The 19,836-nt window shown below is 40.3% G+C and overlaps 1 protein-coding gene across 2 annotated transcripts in view; it reads right to left on the bottom strand.

Moving 5' to 3' along the window:
* The window catches only part of LOC123963299 (beta,beta-carotene 9',10'-oxygenase-like), a 24,770-nt gene extending 12,839 nt beyond the window's left edge, over nucleotides 1-11,931 (bottom strand). The window contains exon 1 of one of the 2 annotated variants that reach the window (XM_046040074.1): nucleotides 11,861-11,931. In XM_046040074.1, the coding sequence (XP_045896030.1) occupies nucleotides 11,861-11,888 (28 nt within the window). In that variant the 5' untranslated portion in view covers nucleotides 11,889-11,931. Of the gene's footprint in view, nucleotides 1-1,281; nucleotides 1,431-11,860 lie in introns of those variants that run through there. The other variant, XM_046040073.1, reaches the window with a different exon arrangement.
* Nucleotides 11,932-19,836: the final 7,905 nt, after the last annotated feature.

The following is a 19,836-nucleotide window of genomic DNA, read 5'->3' as shown; positions in this document are numbered from 1 at the left end:
TTCAGGCAGTTCCTTTGACCTCATGATTCTCATTTGCTCTGACATGCACTGTGAGCTGTAAGGTCTTATATAGACAGGTGTGTGGCTTTCCTAATCAAGTCCAATCAGTATAATCAAACACAGCTGGACTCAAATGAAGGTGTAGAACCATCTCAAGGATGATCAGAAGAAATAGACAGTACCTGAGTTAAATATGAGTGTCACGGCAAAGGGTCTGAATACTTATGACCATGTGATATTTCAGTTTTTCTATTTTAATAAATTTGTAAAAATTTCTACATTTCTGTTTTTTTCTGTCAAGATGGGGTGCTGAGTGTACATTACTGAGAAATAAAATGAACTTTTTTGATTTTTGGAAAATGGCTGCAATGAAACAAAGAGTGAAAAATTTAAAGGGGTCTGAATACTTTCCGTACCCACTGTATATACATATAAAATACCACCAACTGTTTCATTGTTGTGCATATGACAATAAGGAACTTGAACTTAAACTACACACTCTGCCTATTTAATTTGTTTTGCGTATTTAGCAGTAAACATGCTGCTTCTTGCATTTGGGGAAAAGTTTGAGTCTGCTGAAGTTCCTCCTCAACAATCTTTAACACAGAACTCCACTGAATGATGGCTACTCATTATGGCAGATTCCAGTGTTAACAAAGACATGTGACTAAAATTACTAAAAGTCAGCTCCACTGTTACCACGGATTGAAGCCATACCGCCCCTTCACCCCAGTACTGCCAGGGAGTGGCTTGTATATATACATATATACGTATATACATGTATGAATAAATTAATAGACTTATACGAATGTACATTAGGCTATATTTACTCCACAGATATTTGATCTACTTCATAATCTACAGATCAAGCAAGTCTCCCAGGACAGGCAGCATAGGCCTATGTGACACTCATGGCGTTTTGACTGTAGCTCAACGGTATTTCCTACATGTCTATTATCAATAGGCCTACTAGGTTTACTTAATAGCAACATAACTGCGTTTTTGTCCCTCTTCAATAGACTGCCGCCTGTAAAAATGGAATCGGATACGGGTTAAACAAGATATAGCTGGAAGAACAGGCTGTACTGTACCGTCTAGATCAAGCTTGACTGCCCATCATCGCGCTGTCAACGCCACATAGACACAGGTAACTCAGAGAAAAACTGACACAGTACACAGCAACCTTTGCTTTATGAACATGGCAACGCGAAATTACTGTTTAACGATAACAGAGTGATGTGAATTTCAAGTGCACACCAGACTAAAATTATGGAGACGTACCTGAACTGTCCAGCTTCACAGGGGACATGTCGGAGGTGGACGTGGATGCAGCTCCTGCTCTCTGTATCTGCGTCCTGCTGGACCATTTCACTGCTCACGTTACATAATGCGTTTGTACGGAAGCGCATTGCATTCACCAAAGAAAAAAAATTGTAAGCCTTATCTCATAATTACGAGATCAGGATCTCTCGTAATTATGAGAAAAGATGTCATAAAGGGTTTACTTTTAGATCCGGATCTCATAATTAGAGATAACTGGAAAGGTGCCATTTATTACTGAGTTCAGTAAAGTTGGAAATATATTCACAGATTCGAACTTCCGGGATTAATAACTCGTAAGCAAAATGTGTTTAAAACACAAACGAGGCCTCTTTATTATCGTAGTTCAGTAGACAACAAGCTACAAGTACATTTTCACATAAATGAGTCTTCCTAGGATCGGCACATAACAGTGGTCTCTACGTGCAGCAGGCTGTGAGACGAGTGCGCAGGGACTGTCTACAAAGTGCAACACCGAAAACACATTCTGCAGTGATATTCAATAACTTCACACATATACAATGTAGTGCCCCCAAAATCACCTTACACATTAATGATATGCTGCTGGTTATACTACAACACTTAGTTTGGGGGGGTGGGGGGGTGGGGGGGGGACTTTTGCATACCTAATATTAGGTAGACCTATTTTTAATATTCAATAACTACACTGTTAAAAGCTGTAGTGTCTCAAAAATCACCCCACAAATCATTGATATCCTGCCTGTGATACTACAACACTTAGTTATTGAATATCTCTGCAGAATGTGTTTTCGGTGTTGCACTTTGTAGACAGTCCCTGCGCACTCGTCTCACAGCCTGCTGCACGTAGAGACCACTGTTATGTGCCGATCCTAGGAAGACTCATTTATGTGAAAATGTACTTGTAGCTTGTTGTCTACTGAACTACGATAATAAAGAGGCCTCGTTTGTGTTTTAAACACATTTTGCTTACGAGTTATTAATCCCGGAAGTTCGAATCTGTGAATATATTTCCAACTTTACTGAACTCAGTAATAAATGGCACCTTTCCAGTTAATATCTTTTCTCTATCTTATCTCGTAATTATGACATCTTTTCTCATAATTTGGAGATCCTGATCTCCTAATTATGGGATAAGGTGTCTATTTTTTTTTCTTTGGTGAATGCAATGCGCTTCCGTACGTTTGTGCGAGAGAGGGAGGGTTTACTTTTCTGCTGTGTTGTGTAATTGGTGAGACACACACTGTGAAAGAGGAAGTATTGAGATTGTTTACCTAGGTCACCTAACCTCAGTAAACAATTTGAATCTGAGTAGCACTAACCCTGTAAAAATACTAAAGTTATGTTAAAAGGCCCTGCATTGAAACTCTTACTTACGAAAGTAGTCTATTAATTAGCATATACTTAAATGTAAAAGTAGCCTACTCATGGTCCATTTCAGAATATCATATCTAAAGCTGAGGCAAATTTTAACTATTATTTTATATTGCTGGTTAAGGCCTACTAATAGCTTATTATAATTTATTAGTTTAATTATATTTTGTATTATCTAAATATAAACCTGTTAAACGGCTAATGTAGCTTAATAGAATATTAACTAACATAGCTTTAGATGACTAGCTTTTGCTCATTAACTTCCATGGAGGATGACAACGTTTTAAAATATAATAGTAAACAACATGAAAAAATGGTACAATAAATAAATAAATGCACAAACGTAGCCTATAGGCCTACATGTTAATTAGTAATTCATCGGGACATAAAAAATAAAAGTATTCAATAATTCATTTTTATACATTTCTAACTCCCAAAGGGGTTTTTTTGCACTTACAGTAGGGAACATAGTTGTGGGGAACTTGAGTAATCATGGGATCTTGGAAAGCAGGGTTTCTGTGATTTCAACATGGATTTGTTGTCCACAATGTAAATTTAGCATAATAACGGAAATAAATAGGTGAGGTCCTTTCGCATTTGAATGCGTCAGAGAGAGAGAGAGAATGTATAGAGATAGAATATAATATAATATAAAGAGATAGAATGTATAAAAGCGCAGGACTCGTAGGCCTATCTAACATCACTGCAGCTTGCAGCATACGCATAGCTGATAAGAGAACGCTGATACAGCTATGCTACTTTGGGAAAAGGTTCTAATGGACCCTGCAATGTCACGCCTTCCCATTGGCTGTATTCATAGTTTTCATGTGACGTTGCATTCCCTTGGAGGGCAAAAAAGATTTTCCGCTGCCTGCTAACCAATATGCAAGTGATACACTGTTACTTTTTGCGTAGCCAAAATGATGGTTGTTGTGCTTTTGGATTTACTAATCGAGGAGACAAGCCTGGGCTGTGTTAGGTGAGGGATTCCCCAGAAGGTAAAAGTAAACATTAACGTTACCACAGTCGAGCAGCAGGAGGGACCTGGCGGTTTTTAACGGCAGAAATGCGGCAGCGGATGCTGTAATGTATATGGATCGGATATGCCCAACACTTGTGTTCATATTTTTTTTTTCTTAAGTTGAAAGGTGATACAAATAAAATTTGACTGCTTTTGCGGCGTCTCTACGGGGGAGTCGCGGTGTTGCTCTGTTGTTTTGCCCTTGCTTTCTTCACCATAATGGTGCTTTCACACCAAAATGCGAAGCGACCGTTCAGGGCGTTGAGTTTACATACAAAGTCAATGCAAAGGCGCGTAGAGCCGCAATTTCCTGATGGGCGGCGCGAAGTGATGCAAAAGGGGCGGTGCCAGCGACGCAAAGGCAACAAGAAGGAATTCACATGAGTTGAATATTTTCAACTCAAGCGAGAAATTCACATGACGCTGAGTCGCGATAGCCTATCAACGTTGAGATTGTCTGTACGTCACCGACAGCTTCAGAGCGTTGTGTGGAGAGGGCCAGGCAGAGCGGGCGATTGAAAATCTGCAGGCCGGCTGAGAGCTGCTAAACTTGGGCTAGAGGAGCAGGGAGCAGCACTCCAGCTTTTGGACAAATAAACACCCGTAGTTGGACTGGATTCTGCTCTGACAACTATGCCGTTTACTCGCGGGAGGAGCTCGGAGTGAACTGCTTTTATTAAATTAGCTTTTTACTTTAGTTTTTGGGATTACAACGTTGATTTATCTTCACTCGAGCTTCTCAGCAGCTAGATTCTGTGCCACAAAAAAAAAAATCTCAAGAACCCTGTAGTGAACAATGTTGTGGATTTGTGCATTTTATATTGAATAAATTTGGAGCTACTCTAAATTCCTTTCTCCTCCCCAGAGAAGAAGGGGAGGGGTCAAAGTTGCTTTCTCTAAGTGCTAGCCCGACCATAAAACTGGCACCTTTTTGATTCCGAAGCTGATAACGCGGGGCCTGACTGTTAAACTGACAAAGGGACACGAACCAGCCATTGGCATTTCCCTGAACAGCCTATCAAAACTGGCCCGCCACACATGTTTCCGTGGCAACTGACCTTATTCTTTGTTTTATTACCACATCAAAAAGGAAATCCCCTGTCTCACCCAAGTGTGACATGGTCCAGACACTGAACTTTGAATGGCCAAAGACTGCAGTCTCCAAAGACTCAAAGCATTTAATTAATTTTAATTAAATCTTTAGTTACCTGATTACGTTTGCCTCTATTTGAGTAGTTATGTTAATTGTTGTTGCTATCCGTTGTTGATATTAGTGCTGAAAAGAATGTTACTTGTGCAGTGTTTTTATTTTCAGCAAGACACTCCTTCATCTAATGTAATCCAAGCTTTCCTCATGTAACCTGTTCTCCCCCAAATGGACGAAATAAGTATTACATGCCCTCGTTGGAAATGCCGTTAAATGTATAAATATCCTGACCAATAATGTGACAATTGTTTCCTGTTACCAAATGCCTAGAACAGTACAACCGTTCAACCATTGAGGTTCGATTGTGGAAAATATTTGATTATAATACGTGCAAATAGATTTCTTTTTAGACATTAAGTTTAGAAAGGCAGTCCCTTGGGAAACCTGAGACGCCCCCTGGGGAACCACGCCCCAGGCAACAAAAGAGCGACACGCGACCTCTCGCGCTCTTCTCTTCGCTGTTGGCTTTCTTCCACTCTGCTCTGCTCGCTGGACGCTTCGGCACGCGTTTGGCGTGCCTCGCCAGGCAACGCCCAGACTCGGCCAGCGAGACAGGCCTTTTGTTCGCCTGAAGCTACACACCTGAAGTGCCGCGACATCGATCTGCCTTCAGTTTGTTTTTAATTTCTTTATTTCTTTTGTTTGTTAAAGTTATCAGTCCGTTAAGTTACACTGGACTAATTCAGGAAAGACCAAGTTCCATTTTAAGCCTTTTCCGTCGAGCCAACTTCACCGAGGTCAGACCAAGCCACGTGGGCTCGCCAGCTACAACGAAGGAAACCTGAAAACAACCGAATTGCCAGACGGAGGAGGCGTTTTCAATCAGACACGGAGAACCCCGGAGAATCCCTAGCAAAAAGCCAGGATCGGGCAGCTAGCGTGGGACCCGTGCAACAGGCCAAAAGCAGGCTGTCGACAAGCAGTAAGACTTAACACACGATCTGTGATCAGATGTCCATTTTAACTCCTAAATTATAGCATTAGTTTAATTTCATTAGCACTTCTATGTCGTATGAGTCAAAGGCTCCCCACAATCGAACCTCCAGGCTCATTGTTCAGCAAATGTTTATGTTCCCTGTATCCAACCATCTTTTTATCACCTTAGTTAGAGAATAAATTCACTGTAATATAATCAAGGGCTGTGTGTGTGGCCTATTTCTAGATTTTATGAATCTTAAAAATTCATAATTGGGTATCAATTCTCATAAATTTATTAAAATGCATAACTATAAATTTTAGGTCTGCTACAACCCACATACGGGGAGTCCGTCCTCTCTCTCTACAGCTTCAGCCTTCTCTTCATACAGAGCAAGAGCCAGATCAAGTACTCTACTCTGTGTTGACATTTTTACATCCAGTAAAGTTAGGTAGAACTACTTGCAACAAATGTATCATAGCAACCAAAGCAGCGGGAAAAAACGCTGTGCCTTAAAAACGCCTGCTAGCGCTCCCTGCTGGGTGTTTTCAGAAGAGCAGCTGGCGTTTTTAGATGGCAAAAAACGCTTTGGTGGACATGGGCCCTTACAGCGGCGGAGCTGAGTTATATTAAAGTCCTTTGTATACAACTTGTTACCATGGCCATGTCAATTTAAATTAATGTAGACCATGTGTCAGCTGTACTCAAGCACCAAGCACCCATACTGTCCCCATTTGTTGAGAGTGGATGTGGTGTGTGCGCCGGTTCGAGTTTGCTAGATGATAATTATAGCTGTTCAAGAGGATGATTAACGGATGATTAACATTTGATGTGTAATGGATAATAGATGCAGTCAAAAACTCTCCAACCCCTTTGCACCCAGAAGCTTTGGCTTTATTAGCCAGTGGTAAGCAAAGTAACTTAGGCCTATTCAGATCATTTAAAAAAAAATAAAAATACTAATACCTCACTGTAAAAATAGACAGAATACCCCTGCCCAAAGATCTCAATGGCTTATAAGGAGTTAAAAGATCCAAATATAATCTGGAACCAGGTTGTAGTAAAGACCCGCTATTTATTTCTAGTTTTTCTTTTTTTCGTTTCCTCACTTCCTTTACCTTACTTCCACTTACTTACTTTTCATCACTGATTGGCTCTTGCTTTCACCTTTCATTCCTCCTCATTGACCTGATTGAGTTCACCTGTTCACACTTTATTTTCACTTTCACATAGAGCGGCAGTTCTGGTAAAAGAAGTTTATTTTACTCTTTAGTTTTATCCAGTGCCCATGTTTATGAAAACGTAGCTTAGGTGTTTATCTTTCCTTATTTCCTTGAGATGGACATGTGAGTTTAGTTTCTAATCTCATGTTTGTTTTCTTTCAGATTGAACAATTTATGTGTTTCTTTTTTCCCTGATTATGTTGACAAATGTAACCTTTAAGGATTTTCCAAGTTTCCTGGCTTATTTCTATGCATTCTGACCGATGTCCCCAATGATGACAGTAAATGTACCTTTTGAACCTCCTACTTTACATGGTCCTTTGAGCCAGAGATAGACTATTGTCATGGATTCACAGTCATTAGATGGGACCCTTTGACGTTCAGGTCGTGAAAGCTGACCACCTGCATGCTGCATATCAAACAGAATGCGTGTTGCATACTACAGACACACATGGGTTGCAGAATGACCTAGATGATCAACGGAGACAGAAGCCTGACAGTGACGCTTTAACTGATTTTGATGAACCTGTACCTAGTGATCAGGTTGAAATCATGAAGGAGATTCTAGTGACAATGAGGGATATTCGACATTTTCATGAATAGACCATCTACTCCTTATTCATCTAAACATTCATCCAAGTCTGCGTCATCTGCAGGTAGCAGACACTCTGTGTAACCCACCAGTAACTAAGCAAGGCTTTCCATTTCCAAGGGTTAAACCACCACATCAGTCATCCTCTTGTCCATCAGAGGTCAGCCACCATCCTGTTGCTGTTTCCTCTGCTGTGACCTATTTAGTTATCAATCCTTGATGCTGCAATTCCCTCAGCTGGTCTGCCTAAGCCTCTCTGACCACTGTGAACAGCCACCTTTAGCACTACCTATTGGTAGAATCCATATATACATGCTTGAGGGCCCTTCTTTCTGTTATGATGTTACGAATGGCACTCAGTAATCTACTTAACCCTAATGAGACAGAGCAATTTAAATATCACCTTCTCCTTGACCATCTGCATGTCGATCAAGCCAAGCAATTAGCTCTTGCCTTCTCCTATGCTTCTGACCCATACACCCAAGCTATCAATGCTCTTGATGAATGTTATGGGCACCCTCTCCAACTGGCTTTGAAGGAGCTTAGGAATATAATGGATCTTCCCCTTATCAGAGCAGGTGATGTTCATGCTCTTGATAACTTCCCCCCTCGTGTACAAGCACTTGTTGGTCTGCTTAGTACAATGTAAGATGCAGGACATGCAGAAATCCTCTGTGGCTCTCATGTGGATCGTCTCCTGGAGAAGCTCCCTGCAGAACACAGTCGCTTTAAATGGCATGTCTACAGGAGCCAAGGTGCCTTGAAATATGACCTGCTTATATTCTCATCTTGGTTACAAACTGAAACGGTGTCAAACAAGGAACGAAATTCCCATCTCATCTTCCACTCAGCAAAAACACCCACGTATGTCTATACCTGCTTTGACAACAATTCCACATGCAGCATAAAATCCCAGTGAACCCTTGCTATCTTCAGAACATTTTCCAAAGTCCAGAGCAACTTGTGCATACTGCAGATCACCTGAACATAATATCAGCAAATGTCCTGAGTTTACAGATATGACAAAGGATCAAAAGGTACACTGGATAAAGGAGAACAAATGTTCTTGGTGCAAAGTGTGACCTGAAAAAATCCTGTGCCACCTTTAAAGGAAGACTTCTGCAAATACTGTGTGAGGTAAATCAAAGATCCAACAATCATACTAGTCCTGCTGTGAGGACACTGTATCTTGACCAACCCAGTGACTGCAATAGTGTACTCCTGAAAGTTGTAAAGGTACTTCTCCATAATGGAACGAAAATCTTAGAAACACATGCTGTACTTGATGATGGTTCTCAACGTACCATTCTTCTGCAGTCAGCTGCTCAAAATCTCTGTCTGGATGATGAAGCTGACAAACTGTCACTCAGAGCAGTCCGCCAGGATGTTGAAACTCTTCATGGCTCATCTGTCAGCTTTCAGATCTCTCCTGTCGCATACCCTGAGAAGACTTTCACCAGCAATCATGCCTTTACTGCAAGCCAATTAGCGCTTTTAGACCACACTTATCCTGTAATATCTCTTCAAAAAAAATACAGGCATCTACAAGTCATCCCATTACCATCCTTTAAAAGAGCATCACCACTACTGCTCATAGGCTCAGATCACATCCACCTCCGCACTCCTACTGCTCCAGTCAGACTGGGCCCTTCTGGATCACCTGCAGCTGTCAAAACCCTGCTAGGATGGATACTCCAGTGCCCCATCAGAGACTTTCAGTCTGAGAAATCTTCACAGCCTGTCCAATGCCTGTTTACATCCTTCAGTTCCCCTGCAGATGAACTGCGCTACAATGTTGAGTGTTGAATGTACCATCATATGGTAACGCATAAAAGCAACGATCGCATTGTATTTGACTGCTCATTCACTTCCAAGGACAATGCCTCAATAAGTATCTATTACCAGGACCAATCCTCGGGCCATCACTCCTTGGCGTATTGCTGCACTTCAGGCAACATGTTGTAGCAATAAGTGGGGACATTAAAGGTATGTTTCACCAGATCTGTCTGCTGCCACAAGACAAGCCCCTCCTTCGGTTCCTATAGCGTGATATGAACAAGGATGGTCTACCTTCAGTGTACCAATGGCAGGTCCTTCCCTTTGGCACCACTTGTAGCCCCTGTTGTGCCTCAGGTGAAGTCGCCAACGATGGTCGTTCAGACTTGTGTTATTCTAAGGACCAAAATGACTGTCGTTACAACAGCCATGAGCACTAACAAACCAGCGGTATCGATGATCTTGGCAAATGACCCCAAAGAGGTTAAATAGCTGAGTTTCCCTACTGGTCATTTCAGAACTGAAGAAGTCTCTTGGATGAGGGACGAAACATCTTCTAGTATCTTCAACCGAGACCAGTTGCCCTTGACTTCCTTTAACCTTCTTTGAGTAAGTTAAGCAATCACTTCTCTTTTAGAATAGCTCCTGACCTGAACCCAATAGAAAATCAAGGGAGCTGAAAGTCTGTATTGCCCAGCGACAGCCCCGAAACCTGAAGGATCTGGAGAAGGTCTGTATGGAGGAGTGGGCCAAAATCCCTGCTGCAGTGTGTGCAAACCTGGTCAAGAACTACAGGAAACGTATGATCTCTGTAATTGCAAACAAAGGTTTCTGCACCAAATATTAAGTTCAGCTTTTCTGATGTATCAAATACATATGTCGTGCAATAAAATGCAAATTCATTATTTAAAAATCATACAATGTGATTTTCTAGATTTTTCTTTTAGATTCCGTCTCTCACAGTTGAAGTGTACCTATGATAAAAAACCTGCAAAATCAACAGTGTATCAAATACTTGTTCTCCCCACTGTATATATTTACAGTAATAACTATGATTAATAGGTATTAAAATGAACCTTTTCCTCTCTCCTTTGCCTAAGAATTAGTGAAAGTTACTGTACTTGCTGCTAATTGGTCAAAATGACACAAACTATAGCATGAACTTGAAGTAAAAAAAACATTTGGAATGAAAACATAATAAAAACAATGGCGTACTCGGTATGCGTTTGACTAAAGATGAAAGAATCCAATAAACATAAGGAAAATGACAAGTAATGTGCACAAATCACACGCACAAATTCTCACCTACCTCTGACACAGTATTATACTTTATATTATATTCCAATATTTGAGCTGCTGCATTATTTCATGTGTTAGAATGTAATTAGATTTTTCTCGTGATTATGTAATATTATATATCTAAGAGCACTGTTGGAGGGAGCCTGAGATCTAAGAATTTAAATACCACCGACTGCTTCCTTGTGGTGCATATGACAATAAGGAACTTGAACTTAAACTACACACTCTACCCATTTAATTTGTTTTGCGTATTTGCAGAGAAGCAGCAGTAAACATGCTGCTTCTTGCATTTGGGGAAAAGTTTGAGTCTGCTGAAGTTCCTCCTCAACAATCTTTAACACAGAACTCCACTGAATGATGGCTACTCATTATGGCAGATTCCAGTGTTAACAAAGACATGTGACTAAAATTACTGTTTAAAAGCAGCTCCACTGTTACCACGGATTGAAGCCATACCGCCCCTTCACCCCAGTACTACTGGCTTGGTCTTAACAGTATTTATTTTTGGAGTGTAAAATTAATATACAGTATTTCTCAGGGCATATATAGTGCTTGCATATAATAATTTATTTTGGAGATCTAGTGATGGAAATTATTCCTGAAGCAAAAGAGTATTTTATTTATGAAATCTTTGGTTTGCTACAATAACATTTTTTGAGCATAAATAATTACACTAGCCTACATGAAGACCGGTAAATGCATAGGCCTATATGAATGATCCCAATGTAATGAGCTCAACTATTTCCTACAGTCTATTATTAATACTAGGTTTACTTACTGAAAACGTAAAAACTGCTTTCTTGTCCCTACAGAATAGACCGCCGCCTGTAATAATGAAATCGGACACGGGTTAAACAGGGTAAAGCTGGAAGAACAGGCTGTCCTGTAACCCACACGGTCTAGATCAAGCTTGATAGCTAATCTGCGCTGTCAACTCCACAGCCGCAGGCAAATCAGATATAAACCGACACAGTATACAGCAACCTTTGTTTTATGAATATGGAAACAAATGCGAAATTACAGTTTTAACGATACGACCGCCTGCAGTTACCTAATAGGGTAACTGCGCCCTAAAAGCATCAACAGGTGAATAAACGGCTCGGTTTTCACTGTAGGCTGGCAGTGTAACATCCGCAAAATTGTGGAGGCGTACCTGAACTGTCGAGCTTCACGGGGGACATGTCAAAGGATGACGTGGATGGATTAGCTCCTGCTCTCAGTGCGTCCTGCCAGACCATAACTGCTCAAGTGCACGAAGCAGTGCTATTACGTATTGCCTTTATGTGAGCCTATCGCATGGCGAGATATCTCAGCAAGCAATTGAACGGTTAAAAAACGTCTGATAGACGTCTAAACATAGCCCAGACGTCTAGGCTAAAACAGGGCTGAATTTGAGCTGTCACTGAAAGTTTGGTAGACGTCTTACCATATCCCAAAAATAGTCTGGTCATCAATTAGACCACCATTGAACAGCTACATATAGATGTGTATTAGATGGTGAAAATGGGTCGAGGCTAAAACAAGGTTGAATTTGGGCTGTCAGTGAAAAGTTAACAGATGTCTAACCACAGCCCAAGAATAGACCAAATACACAGCTTTTGAATGACTACATATCTACCTCTAATAGACAACAGAATAGTGGCTAAAGGATTTTTTTTACTCAAACATAACAGGATCTCATAAATGGTAATCTGTCCAAACAAATTAAATACAAAGATTTTATTAAGAAAAATGATTACAAAGTAGACAACTTAACATAATACAACCTGATGAAAATATAAAGGAATTATTAATAAAATCTCATTATAAATACAAGACAGTTTATATAAAAATACAAACAATTTTAACAACATGCGGTAATAAAAACAGGTAAAAAAATGGGGTCCTACATCCAAACCTAGATATTCATCTAAGCTTCTACTTGATGAAGCAAAAGCAACAGACGGGTCTCTCAGTTTGCGCCAGTCTCTCGGGTAAATGGGATCCATAACTGTTGAATATGTAAGAATATGAATATAAGTAAGTATTATAAATGACCATGTTCACTGTTTTGTTAAGACATGACTACTATCAAAAAATTATTTTAAATGAAAACATACAGTTTATTTCTAATTATCATTCTAATGAAGGTAAAAAAAAATGTTTTTTTCCCCTCCCATTTATAAGTTTTTTTTCCTTTTTAATTTAAAAGCCCTTATTTATTGCTGACCCATTTATCTCTATGGAACAGATCACATGTTTTAGCCATCATGTTGTTAGAACAACCAAATAGACAATTGGGAAAACTACTTTTATTCTTTTGAGAGTGCTATGTGCTGTGAATGTAAGTGTTCTGTTCTGAATATTTATTGTTGTGCTTTGCTGACTGTATGCTGGTTAATTTGCAATAAATATTTAGTGTCAAAACTAAAAAAACACATATTTTCATATCATAATGATCTAGTAAGTAAAATATGTGTGGCTTTCATAACAAATTATAATAGGTAAGGTTGCACATGTTTCATGTTCACCCCCTCTGAATTCAGATAATATAATGTATGAGTTTTTAAGGGCACGAGTTAACACGTGTTGTGGGTATCATGGAGTAACGTTAAGTTACACTTGCATGCAGCATGTTAAGCTAACCACAACGTGCCTTAAGCGTAATTTATACTTCTGTGTCAAATCAATGGCATAGGTGATGGCGTAGGCAAGAGGCTACCTCCTCAAAAATGTCACTACATGTCGGTCGACAACATTTGAAAAGGCTACACCAGCCGCACGTATACAATTTTACCCCCATTTACGTTAGCGGAGGGCTAAACCGGAAGTTAGCCTGCTCGGCCGGCAAAAGTCAACACGGTGGACGCTGCAGCGCTAGCGTTTGGGGATGTAGTTGCAGAATGACGGACACACCTACGCACATGTAAATGCATGGCTACGTGCGTAGCCTACGGCGTAGGTACGCACGTAGACCCTACGCAGGAGTGTAAATGGGCCTTTACTCTACACTGTTACCCGCTGAAATGTCACGGTTCCTACCATAGGTTCCTACACGTTAATAATGTAGATAAGTAATGAAGACATGTCAAACAAAGACACAGATACTTACAAGACCAAAGTAAATGTTTTTTCGCTTCCAGTGCTGTCCAGTAAACTCTCGCCCATTGCTCGCTAAAAGGCAGAAGCATTGACAGTATATTACTGGACGAAGCCACCCCGCTGGTTTGAATGGAGAGCATAGACTGTATGATGGAGAGCAGTGAAGCCAGTTTTGGACCAATAAAATTCTACTACAGGGCTACTTCCTGTTGGCACCAGTGTCTACTGCGCATGATCGCGCAGCATAAGACGCAGTTAAATGGTGAAGCACCGTAGTTCTGGTAGCTGCGCCCCCCAAAAATATTTAAGCTGTTTTACTTGGATTGTGACTTTGACATCGTCAACGACTTTGAGTGCTTCCAGTTGTGTTCTGATTCACTGAGCTGTTAAGAGTTATTGCTTTTGGTACAGTTCATTTAAACTAATCTAAGGGCAGTACAACATATTAGATAAATGCAGTTTATAAGTCATGTTATAAAGTGATAACGTTATATAATTATATAATAATTATTTAACTTAATAAATTGTCAGTAACGTTACAGATCAGTGGTAGAATAAGCTGGGAATACTCTGTGAAATACACAATTTTAAGTAGCGCATAGTAATTATAAGTCCACGCATGACAAGTGCAGCATAGTGACGACATGCAGATAGCGATGTCAGTCTGTAAACATTAGATTGCTCTAAACAGCAATGTTCAGCAGATGCACATATTGCCAGATAACATAACAAGATGACAGTATCCCTGTCATTATATACATATTTCAGTTGTTTTTCTCAGATAAAATAATGTTATGTCACCAAAGACAGTAACAAGTGTTTAACTTGTGGTGTCAAGGTCAAAGCAAGTTGTTGCTAATCACAAGATAAGTGACCATCTTACATTTCTGTAACAAGAGATATTTTGGTGGATCATTTTTATGATTTTATGATGATTTTATGAACTTAACTTTTTATTAATTCTGCTTTCGTCGCAGATGTTTGGAATCACACATAACACAATGCAGCTGCATTTCACAGGTAAGGCACTTCCAAACCAAATCTGTAGAAAAGTATTAGAAAAGTATGCATCTCATTTAAAATATGAAGACTAAAGAAATTAAATAAAGCATCAGATATGGTAGAAATAAATAATTCCATAACCGTATCCTATTCTTGTGTTCTTGTGTTGTCAACATTGCTGTTATATATTAGGAGATCTATGTAATTCACCAACTTAACAGGTCCAACTGTTTGGATAGTTAGGGACAGCTATATTCGTCATGGGGGAGAGAGTGGGCAAGACCTTGGGGACCAATCTTGGTTTGTAGGCCCAGATGCAGTGGTTTGGCTGGGGTGAACTTAGATGGCATGCTCTTCTTTCCTTCTTGTCAGGAATAGCAGCCGGGGTGTCCTGTTTCACTGCGGTGGAACTGACCTGGGATGTGTCGAACCATCAATCTCGTCAGAGAGATAAAGCAGGACCTGCAACATCTCCATCGACGTTTCCCTCAGATGACCATCATCCCTGTCTGCAATCAACCAGACACGTTGGTGGAGATCTGGCCTTCTGGGTGAAAAGTGGGATGGCTACCTTTGTCTTTGTTATGATGGGGTGTCCAGTACTTGACACTCACATTGAATTGCACAGTACTCTACTGTTTCTTTCTGATGAAGTTCATTTTTCCCCCTTGGGTAATGATGGTTGAAAAACAATTTGCTGTATGTATGAGAGTCTTAAACTCCAGCAGTGGTCAAATTTTATATTTATTTTAATTCATTATAAGATTGTTTGACATAACACTGTTAAACGATAAAAGGTTATGAAGTCAGGGTTGTAACTACGAAGACGTCTGGCAACGATGATAACAATCGAAGCATGTCTGAAACACAGAAAAAATTATTAATATCATCTTGACTCTAATAAACTCTCAACATCTGGCCTGGCTTAGTTTAAAGCCCACTCACCACGTCAAGGTGCAGGCCGAGAGTGGGGACATAGGACAAGACACGCAGAAGGACACAAGGATATTTCTAATTGTCTTGTCTAGTTGTAAACCAAAATGGTGCTTGCAACTCCGTTCTGCTATGTGGCAGAAGTAGTCCATAAAAAGGTAAACAGAAATCAACTATAGCATAATGAACAAATGTCACTTTTACTTAATATGTAAACATAATAGATAAGGAAGATAAGGAAACAGCACTACTAATGATGGAAAAGTATTAATTTCCTCATCCTCCTTCTTACAAGAGCTCCAGTGATTGTTTCGGTTTCTCTTTTTGCCAAATGATGCAGGCATATTTTGCAGTACATGGAGGCTGCCATCTTAACCAAAATGTGAACATGATTGTCCTCAACACTGGTTTCAAACATGTGGTTGTGCAACTCAGAGAACAGATTCTTTTCTGCACAATCACACTGAACTTGAATGACAATGGACGATGTGACTCCTTTTCCCTGAGGAAGCTTTCCACCACTGTTGTTAAGTAGTCTTTGGAAGCAACGTTCATTAGCTTTGCAGACCTCAACAATGCTTGTTGATGGATTTGTTAAGCCTCCTCTGTTCTTCAAGGCTACAAAAGCATGAATGTTAGCATCCGAACCTAGTGCAAGACTACAAGGCATGCACAAGATGTTCTCCTTCATCTTTCTCACGACAAAGCCAGCAATATAATGTATAGCGGCGTCTTTAAATTCCGAGATGCAGTCCACATATTGGCAGACACTGTAGTTATGGTCAGAATCCAGGGGTGGTACTGGTGTAATGTCAAATTTCCAAGAAGCTGACCCAACCATCACTGCCAACATGTTGGTGCCATCTCTTATGAGACAGTTTCCAGTGCCATTCTTCACCTGATGCCTCACCAGAAGACGTTTGTAAGCTGCTTTCGAACTGTCTGGCTGTTGGGTTGTCGTTATAGCCTCCACAGGCCCGAACAGCAGAAAAGAAAAGCTTGAGATGATCTTGGCTGAATTTGTAGTTGAGGAGGTACCTGCAAGGTGCACCCTGTGTTTCAACCAGCTCTTGAAAGATGTTTGAAATGCTTCTACAGCTGGCAATAAACCCAATCAAGCCTGTTTTCCTGGGACCTGTGTGCACATGTTTCCCTGTGCTGTCTCTGAGGAAATTTTCAGCTCTCTCCAAGAGACTGTGAGTGTGAAGTCTATTTGAGCTCTTTAGAGGAGCTTTGGAACCCTTTGCCACAGGGTTTCTGCTGTTGAGAACATAAAATGCTAAATCTATTGTTCTCAGGAATTCAACGGTCTCCTCCGAACCTTGAAAGTGAGGCAAGTGAAGTTCCTTGTTACAGTATTCAAGAGCATCAGCGACACTGCTGCTAAAAACTTGAGCAGCAAGATTGACCTTCATCTTCTGGTTTCTCCATTTAACGTGGGCCATCTTCAGTTTATTGCCAAGCTTCAAGCCCTCTATCTCCTGGAGTTTGTTTAGGTCCTCAAGGTACTGCCACTTAATTTCTTTGCCACTGCCTATCTGGAAAATGCATCCATCTGCAAAAGTATTCCTCAAGAGTTTGAGCATATGACAGACATCAAAAACTACACATGCACAACCTGCATTGGGTCTGCAGGGTGAGGAAATGATGGTCTCATGTTGTCAACTTTGAGATTGGCTCCAAGAGCCTGCATCATGGCAAAGTGGCAAGACGGTCCATCACATGTGAGTGTAACGACACACACTCCAATGTCATGCAGCTTATGAAGACACTGAGAGATGATGTTAGCTCGCTCTTCTCCACTTAAACCATCCACTAGAAAATAAGCAATAGGGATTTTCCAAGACCCATTGATAGCTACTACCATAAGGACCAATGCATCCTTGGCTACTGGCAATGAGTCATCCACTTTACCACAGCCTAAATCTACATAACCATAAAATTTTCCTTCAGCATATTCCACATGCTTTAATAGCCATCTCATCCATCATGAGAGCACAAATGGTCTCCTTACCTATCTTCCTTCCTCCACGTGGGATTGGAGGGCAGAAAATGATGCCTCCGTAAAGCCAGGCTCTGCAGGAATGCTGCTGTACCATGATCTGATTGTTTGAGGATGAGGCAGAACACAATTAAAGCTTTCACAGACAAACTGGTAGGCTTTGGCAGAGTAGAAATGGAAAGGCATAGCAAAAGACCTTAGATGATCTGAGATTCTGGCAGATTTACTCCTGCACTTTGCCCTAGTAAGGATTTCTTTTGCAACTCCTTCAAACAAAGCCTCCAGCATAACTCCACAGCTAGTGGAAACAAGCAACTGTTTTTTGATATCAGCAATAACTGAAGAGAGAGATTTTACCTTCTTTTTCAGTCTTCTTACTCTCTGGTGTCGAAGCCTCAGTCCCCTCCTGCAAGAAAACAATTTATTTTGAACAAGTGAGACCTTCCTCTTAAGATGTCTAGGGGAGTTTTCCACTTCCACTTACTATGAGCGTAGTTATGGTCACTGCGAACATGGTTATGGTCATCGTGAGCATGGTTATGGTGACTGGCTAAATCCATCTCAATAATCATTGGCTCTTGATGGTGAGCGTAGTTGTGGTCACTGTGAGCCTGGTTATGGTCACTGCAAGCATGATTATGGTCACTGTGAGCGTAGTTATGGTCACTATGGTGGTGGTCACTATGAGCGTAGTTGTGGTCACTGTGAGCGTAGTTATGGTCACTGCGAGCATGGTTATGGTCACTGCAAGCATGATTATGGTCACTGCGAGCGTAGTTATGGTCACTATGGTGGTGGTCATTCGTGAGAACAGTGAGTGCAATAGCTTGTGTGTCAGCACTGGCCTTTGTGTTCTGCCCCGCTCTGGTGCGCCGCACTTTGGGCTTGAAATGGCAATGTGGGTAGCAAATTGTTGGAACTGCATCAGCAGTAAGACAAACTCGATTCCAACGATGTACAAAACTGTGAAGTGAAAGTGAAAGTGAAGGGAGCACAGGCAAGAATGTTGGTTTGGTGTCCAGTCCTTTGTGTTAATGTTGTGTATTCACTGCTGCAACCTGTCTTTGTCACTGAAAGGGAACCTGAAAGGAAAAAAGACAAATACACATCACAACGTGACAAATTTGTTTTGTCATGAAGATGATTTCCTATTTTTACAACAAATATGTGCATAGTTTAGCTTTCATCATTTTGTGAATGTACTGTGAAATTGTTTTTTTGAGATGTGGTTGATAGTATTTTACAGTAAAGCATGGTTAGATACAGGACAATTAGGCTACAATGTGCTGATTTCATATTGCACCCTGTTCACCTTATTTCAAGGGAAAGAAATCTTGAATAAAAACCCAAGTGCATATGTGTTCAGTAATTATATCTGTAATTATTTATGGATTTAGTATGATAAGAACAACTTGGTTTGCAACATTTGTAAGAAAACCATTTTACTTATATGGATTAAATACATTTCAAATGATCAAAATGGAACAATGATGTAGTACCAATGCTAACATAAATTCTCACAGCCGTCCTGTACACATGTGTTACCAAGAGTTCTGATAAATCAAGGTTAAATATGTTTTTTATATACAGTTTATGGTTAAATAACTAGGTGCGTACACTGAAAAAATTGGAAATAGCTGGTCTTTGAATTTACACAAAGAAAGTTTGTATATGCAACACAATTCATTTATATTCCCTTTTTGAACACGATTGAATCAAGTAGACTTATAGTGTTTTATGTAGATTGTTGCTCTACTAGATTTTCTTGCTTTGATTGAAATCAGCCATTCTCTTTATACATCCATGATACAATTGAGTTTGATCACCACCGCAAATAGAATATATTCAAAGAGCGCCAGGAAGTGTTGAATGGCGCTCCGGATTGGATACCAAGATGCCAAGCCTGGGAAGAAGCGGCAGCTCTGCAGCTACATGTCCTCCCAAGACCTCAAATTACTGAAAAGGTAAGTTTGTCAAATTGATTTATGTGTTAAAGTAGACAACATTTCCACGAACGTTAGATTCTGTTTTCGTACAGTAGTATGTAATACCCAAAATTGTCTGTCACTTGTTTGTGTAACTACATTGAAGTTGTTTTTGAAGTTGTTTTT

The sequence above is a fragment of the Micropterus dolomieu genome, linkage group LG23 (genome assembly GCF_021292245.1).
Source record: "Micropterus dolomieu isolate WLL.071019.BEF.003 ecotype Adirondacks linkage group LG23, ASM2129224v1, whole genome shotgun sequence".
Taxonomy (NCBI): domain Eukaryota; kingdom Metazoa; phylum Chordata; class Actinopteri; order Centrarchiformes; family Centrarchidae; genus Micropterus; species Micropterus dolomieu.
This window is presented reverse-complemented; position numbering and strand designations above follow the sequence as displayed.